The sequence below is a fragment of the Condylostylus longicornis genome, unplaced genomic scaffold (genome assembly GCF_029603195.1).
Source record: "Condylostylus longicornis isolate FDR11 unplaced genomic scaffold, ASM2960319v2 ptg000100l, whole genome shotgun sequence".
Lineage (NCBI taxonomy): Eukaryota > Metazoa > Arthropoda > Insecta > Diptera > Dolichopodidae > Condylostylus > Condylostylus longicornis.
The window spans coordinates 135,692-156,241 of NW_026578068.1; the positions used below are offsets into that span (position 1 = coordinate 135,692).

At 27.9% G+C, this 20,550-nt stretch overlaps 1 protein-coding gene and 1 long non-coding RNA gene across 4 annotated transcripts in view; one reads left to right on the forward strand and one right to left on the reverse strand.

The window, feature by feature from the left end:
• Window positions 1–20,550, reverse strand: part of LOC129614066 (uncharacterized) — a 186,659-nt gene that overhangs the window by 94,048 nt on the left and 72,061 nt on the right. The gene's annotated exons all lie outside the window — the stretch shown is intronic.
• LOC129614065 (band 7 protein AGAP004871-like) overlaps window positions 1–20,550 on the forward strand; it is a 34,553-nt gene that overhangs the window by 4,177 nt on the left and 9,826 nt on the right. Inside the window, exons 1-3 of one of the 3 annotated variants that reach the window (XM_055528454.1) lie at window positions 17,194–17,558; window positions 18,891–19,041; window positions 19,137–19,430. In XM_055528454.1, coding sequence (XP_055384429.1) covers window positions 17,501–17,558; window positions 18,891–19,041; window positions 19,137–19,430 — 503 coding nt within the window. In that variant the 5' untranslated portion in view covers window positions 17,194–17,500. Of the gene's footprint in view, window positions 1–17,193; window positions 17,559–18,890; window positions 19,042–19,136; window positions 19,431–20,550 lie in introns of those variants that run through there. The other 2 variants (XM_055528453.1, XM_055528452.1) reach the window with 2 other exon arrangements.

Here is a 20,550-nt window from a genome sequence, read left to right on the forward strand (position 1 = left end):
AAATTAATAAATTCCATTCGACCATAAAACAACCGCTCACTCAACTATATATTTTATGTTCAAATAATAATAACAATATTTCATGGAAAATATGAATCTAATGATTATGAACTGCCCGCCTTTATGGCAATGAGCCGGAAAACCTTTTGAACTTTTCTTAATATAGGAGTATGTATATGTAAAAATTAAAATTTGTTGATATTATTTTATTCAAAAGTAAATCATAATTATTTCTTCATTCTATACGCAATAAATTATGAAGTAATAAGTAAGAAGACTAACAAGTAAGCGTTTGTAAATTTTGAAATGGCGAAATCAGGGAGGAGAAAAATTGAAAAATGAAATGAAAATATTATAAGGAAAATTTTGTGTACCTCACAATTGGCTATGTAAGTATACACCGTTAAAAAGAAAAATTGTTACGAAATTTTTAGTAATATTATTGAGAATTTTCATTCAACTTAATTTTGTTCAGCTTCATAGATTCCAAGGTGTGTTTCGTTTACTCATAATTTAATTTGACCTAATTTTGGGCATAAATTGGAATAAAAAATTTCGTTCGGAACTAAGAAAAAATTAGAAAAGATTTATCTATACTTAATATTGATTTTATAAAAAATTTGTAAAAATATTATAGTGTAGATAAAGTACATGATTATCTTGGCTTGCTTTGAGATTACAAATAGATTTCGCACAACTCCTTAACTCGACTTATGATAAATTTGAAGTGTTTATCGTGAGAATAAGATCTGCATCACAAGTTATTGGATCGCAGTAATTTTCCCAAACCCGAGTTTTTAATGGAAGAGCAATAATTCTCTTTGTAACTAAAACGTTAATCCAGCTGAATTCAGCTGAATAAGCAGATTCAGTTGAATTGATTTTAGAAAAGTCGTATGAAGGGCTATAAATATAGTAGCCGACCAATCTTCAATCTGCAATTAATCTTTTATGTTCGTTCATCCCATGCTACTTCTTGCGGCGTACTTAATATAAGAAAATTTTTCCATTCCATTATAATTCAAAGAATATTTAATTCAGTCATTTATTGTCCCGGTGGCTATTTCATATAGTTCATGTTTATTCTATAATATTAATAAATACAAAATTAAATTCTAAAATGCTATGAATTATTGAACAATATTAATTGGCCGATTTTTTATCTTTATTCTAGTTTTTAAATTAAATTTTTTAAAATTCTAATGTCAATCTCTGTATACTTTAATATAATAAATATTTTTATTTTTCTTGCATTTAAATCCTGATAAGAACCACGGAAAAGACCAAAATGTCAAATAATAAACAAAAGTTCACAACCCACAACAAATCGCAACATCAAAAAAATTTTGTTTGCATAAATTTATTGGCATGATAATTTTTAAAATTAGGTCACTAAACTTTTAGTAACAAAATTTTTTTTTTTTTGAAAATTATTGTTCCTCATGAATATTATGATTGCTTTCAAATTTTATTCAGAAATTTAAGTTTTTCTTCACTAAAATTAATATTTATATAGATATTGTATTAATTCATTGGCACGAGTATATTATTCGTATATATACACTAAAATATGCCACAATGCGAGACTCTAATTAAAAAATTTTTATTCGAAACAATTTTCATATATTTTGTCTGATCTCCGTATATACGAGTATTTTGTCTACTCTATAATTTTATAATGTTGGTGGCTTTTTCACAATGAAATCATTTCAAAATCAAATCAAATAAAATAAATCATAAAATTAAAAATTCAAAAAAATGAAAAATTAACTTGTTTTTTTTAAATTTCTTAATTTTCAATATTTTAATTCATTAAAATATTTTTTTCATTAGAAAAATATTATGAATGAAAATCTCAAATTTGTCAAACGTAAATTTTTACTTGTTATTATTGCCAAATTCAATTTTTTTCTCCATTTTCATGAATGGGTTTTGATTGCAAAATATCAACCATTATTGCATTAGAAATAGAAAATTTTAAACCATTATTTTAATTACAATCAGGTTGGCGCAATTTTAAGTTTTCTTTTCTTAAAAGGCTTTCTAGGGTTTAGAAAAACCATGTGCTTCGCGCAATTATTATAAATTTTAAGAATAGTGGCCTCAATCGCGGTTGTCTATTTCGATGTGATGGTATGGCTTCCTGCTATATTTTGGCAAGAAGACCATTTTATATTTTTATTTTTATTTTATTAAAAATCGCAATGATTTTATTTTAAGTTGTAATGTTCTTTATTATTAATTTAGTTTATAATTATTAATTAATTTATAATTATTATTATTACATCTCACTAATTTTTAATATTCAACTTGAAAGACTTATAATTATTTTATTTTAAACTTAAAAAGAAAACACATGCTTATTTTAAATCAATTTAACTGCACTGTGACCATTAATCGAGTAAGAAAATAAGTATATAATTTCAAATCATTTATACCTATTATAATGAGAGAAAAATGAATTTTACAGTTAATTCATTTTTCGAAATTAAATTAAATTACTAATGTGTAAGTGAATCATTATGTAGGTAATTTAAATATACATAATTAAGCCAAGTTTAAGAGAGTATGATAATATTCAAGAAAGTGTTTTTCAATAATTTAAAAATCAAGTCAGGAGTGTAGAACCTTTTGTGAGAAAGATCTCAACATCACCCTCCCCCGAGATTTAACGTATTTAAAATGAGATAAAAAAAATTTTAATATGATTCGAATTAAAATTTGTAGTATGAAATATGAAAATTAAAAGTAAAAAAATGATAAAGGTAAGAAAAATTTATCCATCTCCAATAATTATTTAAACTCAACGTGACGTGGACCCTTGTGACTATTTGACTCTGACGCCAAAATGCTAAATGCAGGCTTCAAACGGTCAATTGAAATAGAAGAATTTCGTCCGTTAATATCTATCACAAAATGTTTTCTAAATCTTCTAATGACCTTGAATGGTCCGTCATAAGGAGGTGTTAATCCCGTTTTTACTTTATCAACCCGAACGAAAACGTGTTGACAATTATGTAAATCCTTTGGAATGAAAACTTTTTGTTCCGTTTCTCTCGGCGCCGCCGTAATTAGATTACGCATAGTTTCGCGAAGCCGTGTTATGACAGTGTCGCAGTCGTTAACATTTGGTTTTTCGTCGACAAAAATCTCACCAGGTAAACGGAGATTTTGTCCGTATACCATTTCTGCCGGGGAGCATCCTAAATCTTCTTTGATTGCGGCCCGAAATCCTAAAAGCACGATTGGGAGCTCGGAACTCCAATGAACCGTGTTACCACGGGCACGTAATGCGGATTTAAGTTGTCGGTGAAACCGTTCTACCATTCCGTTCGACTGAGGATGGTAAGGGGTCGTGTGGATCTTTTGAATACCGAATAAACTCGTTAGTTCTGCAAATAACTTAGATTCAAATTGTGAACCCTGGTCCGTGGTTATTCTAGATGGGGTTCCGAATCGCGGAATATAATTTTCAGCGAAAGTGCGCGCGACTGTCGACGCGGTCATGTCCCTGATAGGGTAAGCCTCAGGCCATCGCGAAAAACGATCGACAATTGTTAAGATATATGAATTTCCAGCGGAAATCGGTAAAGGGCCTACTAGATCCATATGGATATGTTCGAATCGGCCCGAAGGTAGGTCAAATTTCCCGAATTGTGATTTTGTGTGTCGTTGAATTTTTGATCTTTGGCAAGCTAAACAAGCTCTAGTCCATTTCGCGACGTCAACATTCATCCTCGGCCAAAAATACTTATCCGTTGCAAGCTTACGCGAAGCGCGAATTGCCGGGTGAGAAAAACTATGTAAGTGTTCGAAAATACTGCGACGCAAAGGACTTGGAATGTAAGGGCGATATCGCGAGGTAGAGACCTCGCAATACACGTCCAAACCAGGAAGCGAAATTTTTTGAAGTTTGAAGCTCGATGACGAGTCAGAGAGAAGGGTTTTTAACTCCTCGTCAGTCTCCTGAGCTTTGGAAACATTTCCAAGATCGACAATGAATTTGCCGGAAGAAGAATCCAAACTATCTATTCGCGATAAACCATCAGCGACAACGTTATCACTACCACGAATGTGACGTATATCAGTCGTGAACTGCGAAATATAATCTAAGTGCCTGGCTTGCCGCGGGCTTCGCTCGGTTTTGGTGAAAAGAGCCGTTACTAAAGGTTTGTGGTCGGTAAGTATTGAAAATTCACGTCCTTCTACGAAATACCGAAAATGTTTTATAGCTAAATAAATAGCAAGTAGCTCGCGATCGAAAGCTGAATATTTTTGCTCGGCGGGGGTGAGTTTTCTCGAAAAGAACGAGAGTGGTTCCCAGTTGTTATCACGCTGCTGCTGCAAAACAGCGCCGACGGCAATATCAGAAGCATCCGTAGCGATACTAAATGTTCCATCCGAAAGTGGGTGTGCCAAAAGAGTGATCTTGGCAAGAGCGTCCTTAACTGCCGTAAACGCGTCATTGAGATTTTCAGGCCAACTAAAGTTTTTGGCAGTTTTTGGCCTCCTAAGTAACTCAGAGAGATGAGTGTAAATAGGAGAAAGTAATTTAGCAAGATCGGGTACGAACCGATGGTAATAGTTAACCATACCTATAAACCGTTGTATTTGGCGGACTGAATTAGGTACCGGGAAGTTAACTATCGCCTCTACGCGATCCTGTGAAGGAAATATACCAGCACTAGAAATCTTGTGACTCAAGAAATCCAATTCCGAAACACCGAAGACACACTTAGAACTGTTAATCTTAATATCATATTCGGACAGACGCTTAAAAAGGATTTGCAGGTGTTGCTTATGCTCAGATGGAGTAGAACTGGCGACCAAAATGTCGTCGATATATACAAATAGGAAATCGAGGCCGCGAGTGACCTCGTCCATAAATCGTTGGAAGGTTTGAGCGGCATTTCGAAGTCCGAAAGGCATACGACTAAATTCGAACATGCCGAAAGGAGTAGTTATTGCCGTTTTATGCATGTCGTCTTGGGAAACAGGGATCAAATGATATGCCCTAACAAGATCGATTTTTGAAAAGATACGCTTGCCAAATAAATTCATGGAAAAGTTTTGAATGTGAGGAATAGGGTAACGATCTGGCACCGTGACCGCGTTCAGACGCCGGTAATCGCCGCACGGCCGCCAATCGACGTTATTTTTCTTCTTAACCATATGGAGTGGCGACGAAACGGATGACGAAGAAGGTCTACATATCCCAATGCTGACCATATATTCGAATTCTATTTTAGCCGTTTTATGACGCACTGAATCAAGTCTACGTGGAGAGGAAAAAGGAAGTTGTCCCTTGGTTACGATGTGATGAACGACCGAATGTTTAACAGGTGGGGAATAATCTGAATCCTGAGTAAGGGTTGGATAATTTTTAAGAATTTCGCCGTATTCACTTTCCACGACATAATGCAAAGGTGTAACAACGTCCACATTAGCCTGCGAAACCTCAACCGACATATTTGTGCTTGGATCTACCAATCTCTTGTTCTTAAGATCGACCAATAGCCCGAAACGTTCCAAAAAATCTGCCCCTATTATAGGTCTACCTACTGACGCGATGACGAAAGCGTGTGAAAATTGCCTGCGCAATCCGATGTTTAGTTGAAGTAGTTTAGTACCGTAAGTTTGTATAGGAGTGCCGTTTGCAGCAGAAAGCAAGAAGTCCGAAGGCCGATTTTTACATCCAATGTTTCCCCGATTTGGTATAACAGAGACGTCAGCGCCCGTGTCGACAAGAAATAAAATGTCGTTGTTAACGTCTCTTACGAATAAGCGGCGTGAAGAGTAATTCCCGTTATTAGCCGCAACAATAACGGGGCGCTTTAGTTTGGGGAGTTCGTTTTTGTGGAAGTAGCGTTCGCCCTATGAAAGGAGGCAGAGAATCTACACCGTCCTATACATTTCAACGCGTCACGCCCGTATTTTTTGTGGTACCCACACATGGGTTGTCCAGAGGCGGACCTATTTCGACTGGAATTCCGACTTCTAGAACGACTTCGAAAAGTTGATCCCGTATTGAGTTTTGCTAACATTTCTTCAATCCTCGACAAACGATTTTCAAAATTAGACGAAGTGTCGGTGAGTTGACCCGAAACTGGAGAGCTAGCGCATATATTCGCGTTGTTCGTTTTCGAAACTGCATTTAAAAGCGCGGATTGAGAAGCCTCATATATTTTATCTGCTAAAGAAGTGAGCTCATTCATAGGCTTATCACACACGGCCAGTAAGGTGATGTAAATGTTGCGCGGTAAACGACGAAGCCACAAGTTTCTGATAATACTTTCATTAAATGAGCTACCCGCTAGCATCCGCATGGACCTAAAGACTTCGGATGGCCTACGATCACCGATATCTTCTCGATCCAGGAGAGATTCCAATTTTTTAATTTCGGAAAGCGAATGTCTTTCCATGAGAGCCCCTTTTAGAGTTTCATACGGCTGCGAACTTGGTGGATTATTTAAAATATCGATCACGGAATCTAGTGTATCTGGAGGTAATGCAGATACAGTTAGACAGTATTTGGTATCACTACTGGTTATTCTATAAACCGTAAATTGCGCTTCCGCCTGAATGAACCAGGTCGCCGGGTTGGCAGACCAAAATGGGGGTAAACGAACGCGCACGGAGTCTACTTCGTGTTTTATCTCGGTCGCAGGACTGAAAGGGTTTGAGTCGGCATTTGTTTCTTCCTCCAAAGCACTAGGATTCGCCCGAAAAAGGTCGGAAGTCGGAGGCATCAAAGGATTTGTAGAATGGGTCTGTTTGATAGGTATTTTCTCGTCATTCGACATATTTAAATTGATTTTATAAAATACAAAATTTAAAACAAAGAAAAATTTGTATCAAATTAAAATGAAATGTTTAAATGAAAAAAAAATTTTCGGAACGGTAATCTAAACTACAAAAATGTTAAAAAAGAAAAAAAAAATTGAAGAATTTTCAATTGAACTTGGATATTAAATCAATATTTTTAATACTTCTAAAAATAAACGAATTGTATTAATAGGGCTCAGTGTACACTTAATAGGTTGGTAAGTGTATAAAATTGTAAAATAGTTAAATCAAAAAAATTTAATAGTATAGATGCAAAAATAGCTATTGCAAATTCAAGAATCTCCTCAAAATAATTTCATAAAAATATATGAATCCTCGAATCATAAACTTAAAAAAAATTTTTAAAATGGTAAGAAAAACTTGGTTTAATTTAGTATTATTTTCATTTAAAATTCATTAATTAAATTAGCGTTCAATAAAAAAAATAGTTTTACTGTATTCACCGAAAAATGAAAAAAAAATAAATGTATGATCACTTGTTTAATATAATAATATTTTACTTAAAATTCATTAATTAAATTAACGTTCAATAAAAAATGGTTTTACTGTATTCACCAAAAATTAAAAAAAATAAATGTATGATCACTTCAGGTAAGAGAAAAAAAAAATATATCAATATGAAAGGTCACAATGCACTTAAATTTTACAATGTATATGTGCATACCCCAATGTACATATATGCGTGTTAAATTTGAAAAATTAAGTTTGAATATATCGATATTAAAAAAAAATTTAAAATTCATTAAATACAATTCCTATATATGCGTATGTAAGTATGTACTTAAATGGGAATATGTAAAAAAAAAATTTTTAAAGATGTTATTTATATTTAATAATGTATTTTTATTTTCTTAGATATTGTTAGAAAATTAATATTAAAAATTTTAAAATTTTTAGAATTTAAAATTATAATGTATATGTTATTTTAAAATTTAATTAATTAAATAAAATAATATTTGTATCACTAATTAAAAAAATTAATTAACAAACCGAAAATTATAATTGAAAAATTATGATTGTATGTCTTTATGATGCTAGGTAAACGTCTTTTTGACCTAGGTGTATTTTTGAGAAAAAAAAACAAATTTTTTCTAAATAAACAAACATACATACAAATTTTAAAGAAAATAATATACTTTTAATATATTTTAAATTTTGCAAAATTTTAAATGAAATATACTATATGTAATGTACATAATTTGATATTAAAATTATATTAAAATCATATTAAAATTTAATATATTACATACATACGATATATCTCGTGTTATGTATTTATGTATGCATGCTTTTTTTTAAAAAAAATATTTTAGTTTATTATCTAATATAGTAAAAAAAAATTTTTGCATTAATTTAAGTTTAAGTTTAATTAAAAAGAAAAAAATTTAATGATTTCGGTTAGTTAATTAGTGAATTATTAAGTTTACTTACTATGTAATTATTTGAAATTTTATTTTTTAATCTTAATTTTTGAAACACAAAAACTTTTTTTTTAAAAAATGTATTTTAATTATTCTTTTTTTTTTTTTTTTAAAATAAGAAATGTAAGAAATAAGGAAATTAAGAACTTATCTTAATATAGATGATGCTTTCTGGTTGATGAAGTGATGGATGTGTATTGATGATGAGTATATTGATGGATGAGTATTGATAATTCCGCTTGAAAATGTTGATGAATGATTAGTTGAACGCAATTGAATAGTTGAATGGTTGAATGTGCAATTGTTTGATTGAAGTTGAAATTGTGAATATATGATGCAAGTGTATAAGTTGAAATTATATATGATTGGATGATTTTGTATGATTGTGATGATGATAAAAATTTTAACTGATGATGATGAATATTGACTGCATGTAAAACTTTTTGCATGTATTATTAATTATATATATAAGAATATTAACTGCATGTAGAAATTTGAACCAAAAGTTTTTATTTAACGACTATATATTTTATTTTAAAATTTTTAATTTTTAATTATTGTTGTAAAAGTTATAATTTAAATTTATTTAGTTATCCTTTTTTTATATTGCAATATTATATTTATAAATTTTGCATTAAACTTTTAATTATTATTATTTAGTGATTTCCGTTTTATTTATTAGATTTTATATTATAACTTATTTTAAAATATATAAAAGTTTTTATATTTAAAACATAAATTTTTAACTTTAATCTTTTTTCACGTGTTTTTTTAGTCGGGGTCACCAATATGGCTTCCTGCTATATTTTGGCAAGAAGACCATTTTATATTTTTATTTTTATTTTATTAAAAATCGCAATGATTTTATTTTAAGTTGTAATGTTCTTTATTATTAATTTAGTTTATAATTATTAATTAATTTATAATTATTATTATTACATCTCACTAATTTTTAATATTCAACTTGAAAGACTTATAATTATTTTATTTTAAACTTAAAAAGAAAACACATGCTTATTTTAAATCAATTTAACTGCACTGTGACCATTAATCGAGTAAGAAAATAAGTATATAATTTCAAATCATTTATACCTATTATAATGAGAGAAAAATGAATTTTACAGTTAATTCATTTTTCGAAATTAAATTAAATTACTAATGTGTAAGTGAATCATTATGTAGGTAATTTAAATATACATAATTAAGCCAAGTTTAAGAGAGTATGATAATATTCAAGAAAGTGTTTTTCAATAATTTAAAAATCAAGTCAGGAGTGTAGAACCTTTTGTGAGAAAGATCTCAACAATGGTAGAGAAATGTCGAAAAGGTTGCTATTGTGTAGGTCTGTGACATGTTGAAGACATACGGGTCATGGCATGCTCCGGGAAACTTGAGTTAACATACCTTATTCTCTTTTCGTGATCGCGCACCTTAAAGGATTATATTAATTATACAAAATTTTGTATCAAATTTACCAGCATTGCGTTAATGCTGTAGAAGCCTCTCCTATTTTGACTTAGTTACCATCAATACACCCAATTATTGCCGGAATACCACTTTTTGCATAAAAAGAAGATTTGGCTGTTCCTTCTTCTTCTGTGCTACAGGAACATTGTGTAGCATTTTCAAAAATTGGGCACAATTTCGTCCAGTATTTCAGACACTGTTTCATTTTTTACTATCGACAATTATTTTAAATATTTTTTTAAAAATCGATTGACAATGTTTTGAATATTGTACCATGAAATAAAATTAAACCCTGTTAAAAAAAAAATTCCATGTATTCTAAATTTTACATTCTACTTGCTATTCTGGTTTAAATACGGATAATTTTTATTCAATTTTCACCTCTAATATTATTTAAAATTTAGAAAGAAAATTAATTAATACCTTTCGATCAATAAAATTGTTGTTTTCGGAAAACCATCAAAATGCATTGCAATAAACCATATGTACAAATCTCTGTTAATAAATTACAAAAAAAAATCAATATAAATTTTAAGTATAAAGCACTTTGAACACATATGTATAATAATTTATTTACTTTCGCCATCATCTGATTTACGAAGTTAATTATAAAAGTTCAATATAACATTATCGTATAGAGCGAAACATTAAAAAGCGGAAAATGTCATTATCAAACATAAACACTTCATTAGATGTAAAGTGGCACCACACCAAGTCACTATATACAAAGTTCATCACTTTTGTTTACATCACATTTTTATTTTTTTTTTGTGTATATACCTATATATTTATATAGATATAAAATTTATGTTTATTTATATTGGAAGGTTTTTGAACAAAAACACTAGATATACGAATTTCAATTTTCATTTTTCTTTTAGAATTTTTTGTTTAATGAAGCTGAATTCATGAAATCATTTTAAAATTTTGAGCAAATATAAATTTTATTTACGAATAACAATAATTAGGAAATGTATTCTTGTTTTGGGATTGCAAGAATTTAAAATACAAATGCAAAATCTCAGATATTGAATATTAAATCGTAAATCGCTTAGAAGGGGGGGCAAGTTAAGACAAAACTATTGTGAAACGTGGCACAAAAATATAAAACGAAAACACCATCTTAATATTTTAGCTTAATTTTTTACTTATTTTTTTAGCTCAATCTTAATTTTTTAGCTCAATTGAAGACGGAACTTGAAATCTATACAAAGAAGACATCAGTGCAACTCTTTGCCAGATTTTTCCCCTACAATTTACTTTTAATTTCAAAAACAATATTTTTTTAATTATTTTAACTTTTTTTTCTCAAATATTTTTCATTGTTTACATAGTATTTTGAAAAATTACTTTGAAATTGACTTAATTTTTTGTCTACAGTTGTACGCACTCACTTATTATAATATATATATATAATATTATGTACTAACACTATATTAAATTTCACAGTTGCGGTAAATCTGGACAACTTATATGTGAATTTATTCTAAGAAAGTCAAAGAAAATTTATTGAGTTTATCTTTTAAAATAATATTTAGGTTAATAGAAAAAAAATAAAAAAAACAAAGACAAATCCAAAAATATTAACAGAACAAAATTTATATATGGACCCAGAAATTATTTTAGTAAAAATTTACACATTTTAATAGAAATAATTAAATGAAGAATGAAAATTAATAATTATTGAATAAATTAAAAGAATTTTGGTATTTTATTGTCTGCACCTTAAATTTAAGAAATTAATGGAGAAATATTTTCCATTATGGAAAGTGAAGAATTAAAAATTTAATGGAATTTAAATGGAAATTTTTTTCATGAAATAATTAAGTATGCTAAGTTAAATCATTAATTCAAAATAAATTATTTAGTCATTTTCCTTGAAAAATCTCAGAGAAACTGAATTGTGAATTCATTGTCAATTCATTGCAGATTTTTAATATGAAATGAATTTTTCTTTAAGAAGGGAAACTGCGTAGAAATCTCAAATTCAATAACTTTTAAAAAATTGCAAAAATGATTTTCTCCCCCTAAAAGTATGCAATCAAACGAATTCTTAGTGCGATTTTAAAAAATTTATGTAAAAAACCGGCCATTGTTGTGGGATAGAAGAAAATCATTGTTTCAAGAAAATTTATTGCTTTGGAAGCTATTAATTTGGTCAGAGTTCAGTAGAGGCTGATTATTCAAATAATTAATAAAGAATGCTATACGCGTTAGATAACAAACACCATCTAAAGCAACTTAATCGTTTTAGATTGTTTATTTCCTTTTCATTTTGTAATTCTATTAAATTAAATAATATTAATGTAATTGAACCCATTGTTATAAATAACTTTATGTTTATAAAGAAAATTTTTACATACACAATATAAATTTAAATAAATCATTGTTTTCTAGCACAAATAAATAAAGACTTTCAAAGTTTATTTGAATTTTTTTTTCATCTTATAAATTCATAACTATTCATAATATATTTCTCTCATATGCAAACATTTTAAAATACAAAATTTTAGAAAATTTTAATATTTTATTCATAACATGGTAAATTTATTATTCACAACATGATTTATTTTTAGTTATTTTTGCTTTCAAGAAGTTTTTGCAAAAAAAAAAAACAGACAACACTATAAAAATGAACTTAAAATAACCAAAAAGGATTTATGTAAAATATAATATACAAACATTATAATTTATTATTGTATTAAAATCACGAGCATATACACATAAATACACATACCGCATTAAATAGACGCTTTTACGAAAATAAATTTTGCAACTTTTACATTAGAGTAAGATTTTATGAATCCTTTTCTATACCCTACATTTCATTGAAGGGTATATATTAACTTTGCTTTGCTAACCGGGACCATTTTATATGAGTCGTTTACTGTATGAAAATACAGGTTATATTTTCGCTCGACGTAAAATTCTGCGTCGACTGTTCAATCGCACAACCAAAAAACAAAAGAGAAAAAAACACTAAACTTTTAGAAAAGTATTCGTTTTATGGCGAGGATGCCTGCTTTTGCAATTGGATACGTTTAAACGCGGTGTTCTGGAAGCTGCCATACAACTCAAAGAGATTATATTAAATATTTGGAAAAATATGAGTATAAGATTCGGCAGTCATGTGCCTATTATAGCCCATAACATTATACATCTAGCTTCATAGATATGTAAGTTTTGGAATTCGTGTAACTGAAAAGCAACCCTAAGAGTTAATTTTAAATATTTCAAAAACGAATTTTTATAATCAAACTAACATTGTGCAGGTAGGGTATACTAAAGTTGGTTAAGATCAACTGAATCGTTTTTACTTCTTAGTTTGTTAATATAAACTTAGTTGTTTGCTTGATGGTAAAATTTATTTTTCTTACAGAAAAAAACAGTGACAAATCCTTTTAAAAATTTAATTTAAAAAAAATTCACCAGTTTTGGTTTTTTCAAGTTAATCATAGGATTCAAAAATTGTCATTAAAATATCAAAAATTTCAAAGAAGATTAAAAAAATATCCTAAAAATATAATGCACGTGCTGAACTGAACACGTATGCGAACATAAATATTACGCATACTGAAAATATGAAAATATTTTCTAAAAATTTAAATTTTATTTTTGATAAAATAGCTCGGTTCCTTCTGGTAATAGCTGTGATACAACCTCAAAAGTCACTTGATCGTATATTATGGAAACTACTGAAACTACAGTGCTGAAATTTTTCATAAACGAGTTTGGTTATGAGGGCCATTATTTTCTGTAAAACTATTCGTGATTGTATGGTTTTTGGCAGTTACTGTCATATATTTATAAAATAGCATTATTCATTTAAAACGACACGAAGCCCTAAGAAAATTGGTGTGGCAATTACCATAAAACTTTTAAAATTAAATGAATGAATTGTGCAGGTATCACAGAGTTGACATGGTCAATTCTATCTATTCTCGTTTTTAAAACACAAGTGTGCAATATCACAAAGACTATTTGTTCTGTCATACATTCTACCTCAACTGTTATACAAAAACATAATTACAAATTCATAGTTTTTTTACTATAAATCATTGTTGCAATTACACAAAATATTTTTGCAAGATATGAAAAACAGAAATTCTTATAAACATTTAAATTAATTATTCCAATAATCTGTATAATATAAACACATATACAATAAAAGCGTACCTGCTGTATCATTAATTTTCATACTATCATCAAATTAATTCGTCATGAACGCATCCGTTCATTATTTTCGCGATTTTACATTAAGGCATTAAAGTTGTTTAAAAAGTATAACAAAATTTTTTTCACTGATTGAAATTTCAATAATTCTGACATTTTATTTTAGAAACTTGCATCAAAGAATCATCAACATTTAAACAAAATTATTTATTATATGTTTTCTTTTCGTTTTGTGACGTCAAAACGGTAAAACAGAAATAATAAACTTTATTCGTGTAAAATAAATTTTCTTTAAACAAATTAATTCAATTTTTTCCTTATTTTTTTTTTTCTTTATTTGGGAAAATCCTGCTAATAATTTTCGTTAAAAATATTTAATATTTTAAAGAAAAATTTTCCAATTATATTTTTGGATTCACCGCTTTAATTAATTTTAACATGGAAATTTCAAACAGTATTAGAAAGATATTAAAATGAAATCTCTGGGTTCGACATAAACATTACAACTGACATTATTCAACTAAGTTTTGTGATAATTTTTTTGAAATTATATTATGAAGTAGGAATCGTATGAAAGGTCCTATTATGATATACAAGAAATAGATCCAAAAACTTTATTTCCAATTTAATTTTAGAAAAAGTATTTAGCAAGTTCGAAAAGACAGCGCTTTATGGGTTGAATAGTCTGACTCTAAAATTTTTAGATGACGCCAGATTATCCAATATGTGCTTAATAAAATTATAAACTTCTAAAACAGCATAGAAAGGAACTAGTTGTTGCTCAACTAGTCTGTCCTTTGTTGATTTGAAAATGCCCTTATCTTACATGGTTCAGATTTTTTAACTAATTTTACTTCTCCATTTCAATTAACTACTTTTAACCATTTCAATCACTCAATTTAATAGCATACTACACATTAAATGCCAATTTATTTTAGCCATTATTAAAATCGCTTAATTTAATGTTTTAAAAAATTTTCATAACATTTTTTTTTCTCTCTTTTAAATTTTCATAAAAATTTATAGTTATTAAAATTTCATGGAAAATATTGATTCCCCCAATATTTAGTTTTGCCATAACAAAATAATGTAAAAATAAAAAAGTAAAAATTTACAAAACAGAAAATATGAAAATATGGAGCAGAGAAATAATAACAAGAAACCACAAAAAAGAAATAAGAAAAAAAAAATCAATAAACAAATTTTCACATTTCAGAATTTCAGATGGAAAAAAAAAATGGTTTAGTGCAAAATCTTTTAAAATGTCTAAATTTATCAGCAATGAATTTTCAGTTTAACAATTACGAATTACGAGCTGAACGAAAAAATCAATTTTTTATCCATCATCATTGATATTACCCTCCCCCACTCTTTATATTCTCTTTTTACTTACACCATTCCGCATATCCGCATATCAAAATCATGTAACAAAATTTAGTAAAGTAATACTGAAAAAATTCATTTGGCTGTTGGATGCTTTTTGGTTATATATTTTTTTTTTCTTTTTCTCTTTTCCTTTGATGATAAAAAACAGAAGCTGATGAGAAATACACGAGATTTTTCTCATGGAAATTTTCTGCATCCGAAAATGTTCAGTCAATAATTTTTCTTTGTTGTATTTTTGTTTTTTGTTCGTTTTTCTTGCGTTTTGTGTTTATTTATTTGGAAAAATTTTTGTATTCGTTTGGCCAAAGTTTATATACACATACAAAGCAACGGGGGCAAAAAAATATAAAAACCTCAATCGAACTCGATTTATCTTGCTTTATAAAGAAAAAAGCAATATTTTTCATCTCAGTCTAATTTCAATAAATTACTAAATTTTTTAAAATGTGATTACAATTTTTTTTCGTCTGTACAACTACATTTATGAGAGCAAATAGCTGTGTGCAAAGATTAAATTTGATATTTTCAATTATTGCATTATGTAATTTAGTAACTTATTTACTAAATTAAACTCTCTTTATTACGCTCTATTAAATTTCGGCTATAATTATAATGTTCAATAGAGTAAGACTGGGTGATTAAATATAGAATATGGTAGTTGAATTCAATTTACAATTTTATTTTAAAGCGGTCACAGCTTTCAATTGGAACTAAAAACTCTATTGCTATAATATTGATCCCAAAGGTAACTATCAAAGCTCAAATTGAATTGTCAAAAAAATTATATATTTAATATTTTTGAGATTTTTATTATTGAGAGACAAATTTTACTTATTTTCCGTTATAAATCTAAAATAATTCTCATCACTTTTCTGTAAATTTCAATTAGTATTTACAGTTTAATTATATTTATCCTACATTATGTTATGTTTTAAAAGTATTAAAGTAACTTGTGGGGCCCAGAAGACTATAACTCCGAAAGCAAAGCCCCCCCCCCCATTTTTTCGCTTTACGTATGAGCTAGAGCATCACACTCCCCAGAAAGGTATAATGAGGTCTCCCCATCCTCTCCGCAGAATCTGCAAGTGTTTTCACTTTCCATGCCCAGTCTACTGAGGTGTTTCCTAAGTCTACACGCTAAGTGTAGTCGATGAATATAAGTATTTAAAAATTTCAATTTTAAGCGTAAATCTAAATTTTTCCTCAATAACCAACTCAATTTTTTCTTCTGGAGCAGTCAGGTCTTTAAATATTCCATTTACATTAAATTTTACACAAATTTTTCACTTTTATTAAAAAAAAATATTTAAGGAAATTTCCTTTCTGCAAATTTTCCATTTAAATAGAAAACGATTAAATTTTAATAATATGAAAGTAAGAGAAAAGAAAAGAAAAAAATGTAGTAGAATTTATTAGGGCAGTGGATCCAAATACAAACGATATAATATCGCACATACATTTTAAATAGGTATACATATGTATAGTTATACATATTATAGAATTTGAAAATTAAGGCAACAGATAATCTAAACAAAAGTGAAACATTGTGAAAATATAAGGCAAACAAAAAACAAAAATAAAAGGAAAAAAAAATTCACAAAAAAAATTTCCAATTTTAATTCGATTTGTTTAATTCTTAAAAATTTAATCACTATCGGTAAACCGATTACTATATAAATTACAATTCCAAAAGAAAAAAAAAAAGTAAACTGTGCCGGCACGCTGTTCCAATTTTTTTTTCTGTTCTCAAATTTTTATCGTACTTTCTAATATTTTTTATTTTCTTATACACAATTACGATATTTTACAGAACTCAAATATCGAAAAAAGAAAAAAAAAATTTATTATTGTGGTTTTTAGTTTCGAATTTGATCGATTGAGTTAACATTGTGTTCAACGTGCCAGGCACGTACGTTTAACATAAGATCTTTGAAACAAAAAATATTTAGAAAAAAGAATTATAAAATTTACACAATATTTTCTAAAAAGGAAGCAAATAAAATACGGGAATAAAAGCTATTGAATTATAAATAAAAATAATAAAGATCAAATTTAAATTGAAATATTAAAAGTGTGATGAATCGATAATGTAAAATTTTTATTAGGAAATTATCGTAATACAAATTACCCACTTATAATCATAATTACAATATTAATAATTCAAATTTTTGTTTTGTGTTAAGATTCGAATAATTTATAAGTATATTATGGAAGTCGGATGTAGAAAACCAAAAGATGGAGGTTATGAGTGCATTTGCAAAATACGTAAGATTAAGAAAAATTAAAAAAAAATTCAAATGGAAGAAAATATTAATTAAAAAATAGTTTTTGTCATTAAGTTTGGAATTCTTGTGAGAAAAAATTTACTAAATCTTCGAAAATAAAATTTTTTTGTTCGAATCGAATATTTGTGTATACCAATAAGTTGTGGTTCTGAAGTGCAGCACAAGATAAATAAATTTAAATATTACCACTAACTGTGTATAACTAAGCCGAAATAATGATAATTTAATTCAATTAGTTGGCAATTATTTTAAAAAATTGTACACTATAAATATTTAGAATATTAATATTGTAATACTATTGTGTAAAATGATCTTGTAATAATGGATATTTTACCAATTAACATTGTTGGGTTTTAAGACAATGCTATCGAAGTAATTTTGAATGCCCAGCAAAGAAATATTTGTTCTCAATGATTTCAATAAGAATTTTAGGTATTTGTATTGTCAAAATTTCTAAAATGTCGAATAAATGGAAATTATTGATTTTTATTTAAAACGAGGAAAAATAGAGTTGACCATGTCAACTCTGTGATACCCGTACGATTTTGTTATCCTATGTGCGAATCAATATTCCATAACTGACTATGGGACAGACTATGACTTTAAGTTGCCGTACTTCCATATTAATTTATGCAAAATTTCAGTACTGTGTTTCTCAAATTACTGTGTGTGCCAAATTACTATTGAAGTTGTATGGCAAGTACCAGAAGGAGCCAAGCAATTTCAACAAATTTTACTAATACGTTCGTTTGTGTGAAATTTTAATACCACAGATTTTATAGTTTCTGAGAGATAGTCAAATAAATTTTGAAGTTGTATGGCAGCTACACGAACCGGTAACCCGATCATGTCCAATTTAAATAGGATTCTGGCACTTACTACAACAAATCATTTGTGAAAATTTGGTGAAGTTAGCTCAATTAGTTGTTGAGTTATCGCTGGGAGGGACGGACAGACAAAGCTAAATCAACTCAGAATTCGACGCTGATCAAAAACATACACTTGAGTCTATATCTAAGACCGTTATATCTTAGCGTTACAAACGGTAAGGCAAATTTAGTATACCCTTCGAACATACGTTTGCTACATAAATAAATTTTTAGGAACAAATTTTATTTCAAAAATTTACGTCAAAAATTTTCATGTCTGAAATTATATTATAGAATTTTCAATTAAGAAACGTTTCTAGATAGTCAAAATGTTCTTCTTAATTAATCAACATTTTTATAAATTAATATTTTTATAATGACTCTTTTCTTTTACTCAACATACTAAATTTTCAAAATATTAATCTCTTCTTTATAAATTTCAGCTGAAGATGAAAATATGACATGCGTTGAAATTGTTGCGACAATACTGTCAGTGCTGTTACTAATTTTAACATTTCCAATATCAATTTTTATATGCTTCAAAGTTGTTTCAGAATTCGAAAGAGCAGTTATATTTCGAATGGGACGACTCAGGTATGAATAAAATTTAGTAAAAATTCCAAAAAAAAAAAAATATTAACATGTGTATATGTGTATATATATTTTTTATTACTTTTATTTTTTTCAAGGAGTGGTGGGGCTCGAGGTCCCGGTGTATTTTTTGTCCTACCATGCGTTGATGATTATTGTAAAGTTGATTTAAGAACAGTATCATTTGATGTACCACCACAAGAAGTTTTAACAAAAGATTCTGTTACTGTAACAGTTGATGCAGTCGTCTATTATAGAATAAGTGATCCACTTAAAGCTGTTATACAAGTATCAAATTATAGTCATTCAACGAGATTATTGGCAGCAACAACATTAAGAAATGTTTTGGGAACAAAAAATTTATCAGAATTATTAGTTGAACGTGAAGCAATGTAAGTTTTTTTAAATTAAAAAAAAAAAAAAAAAATGACATTTTTTCGCTTAATTTCCCTTTTTTTGTTGTTTTGGTTCCCAAAAAAAAGTTTTAAAATAGTTGTTTCAAAAATTGAACAAAAACTTAAGAATTGCATTATAATGAAAAACCGCAAAGAAAAGAAAAATTACATGAAATTAAAAGAATTGTGAAAGTTTTCCTTTTTTTTGTTTTTGCTACATTAAACGTTTTCAGGATAAATTTTACATAAATCATGAAAGTTTTTATTATATATATAAATATATGTAGGAAGATTTAAAGATAAATCCAAAGTTTCTATTCTGTTATTGGCACATCGACTCTAAATTCAATTCTGCATTGTAATCATGTATTTTGGCATAAAATCAAATCTAAAATTATCAAGAAAAGCGTAATGGGTTCATTTCATTGTTATCTTTAGCTTTTATCTTAAGAGTCATTGTATTAACCAATATAGAAGAAATCTGTTAAAACCCAAGCAAAATGAGAAAATGTTGAATTCTTTTGACTATTTTTAAAAATTTGTCACGTAAAGTAAGAAATAGTTTGCAAAAAAAAAAAAAAAAACGAGAGTAAAACAAAATTAAGTTAAAAGACAACAAAAAATTTTAGTTACAAATTGAAAAGAAATAAGAATTAATTTCTTTTTACTTCACAACTTGTTGTATTCTATGCCCAAAATCTTAAAATTCCATAGTAAAGAAAAAAAACAAATAGAAAAGTACAAGAAAACCAAATTAAATTTAACATTCATTTAAAGTTATTGCAAAAGTTGTGTTTTTTTGTTGTTGTTCTTCTTTCCGAAAATAAATATCCAATATTTTAATTATTTCAAACTTTTGCAAAATACAATTTTAGAATATTAAATAAGAAATTATTCTTATTTTCATTTATTTTCATTTAAATAATTTTTTTTTACAAATTTTCCTACACAACTTCCTTCATGTACACAGTGTCTCATTTATGTGTCGTCGTGTGGAAGAGTTTGCCGAATTAAACAACGAGAAATTTTTAAAATAATATTACAAAAATCCATTAATTTCAATGAAATGTCGACTTCGAGCTCATCATTGAGCGAAGTGCTCGAAAATGTATTAATA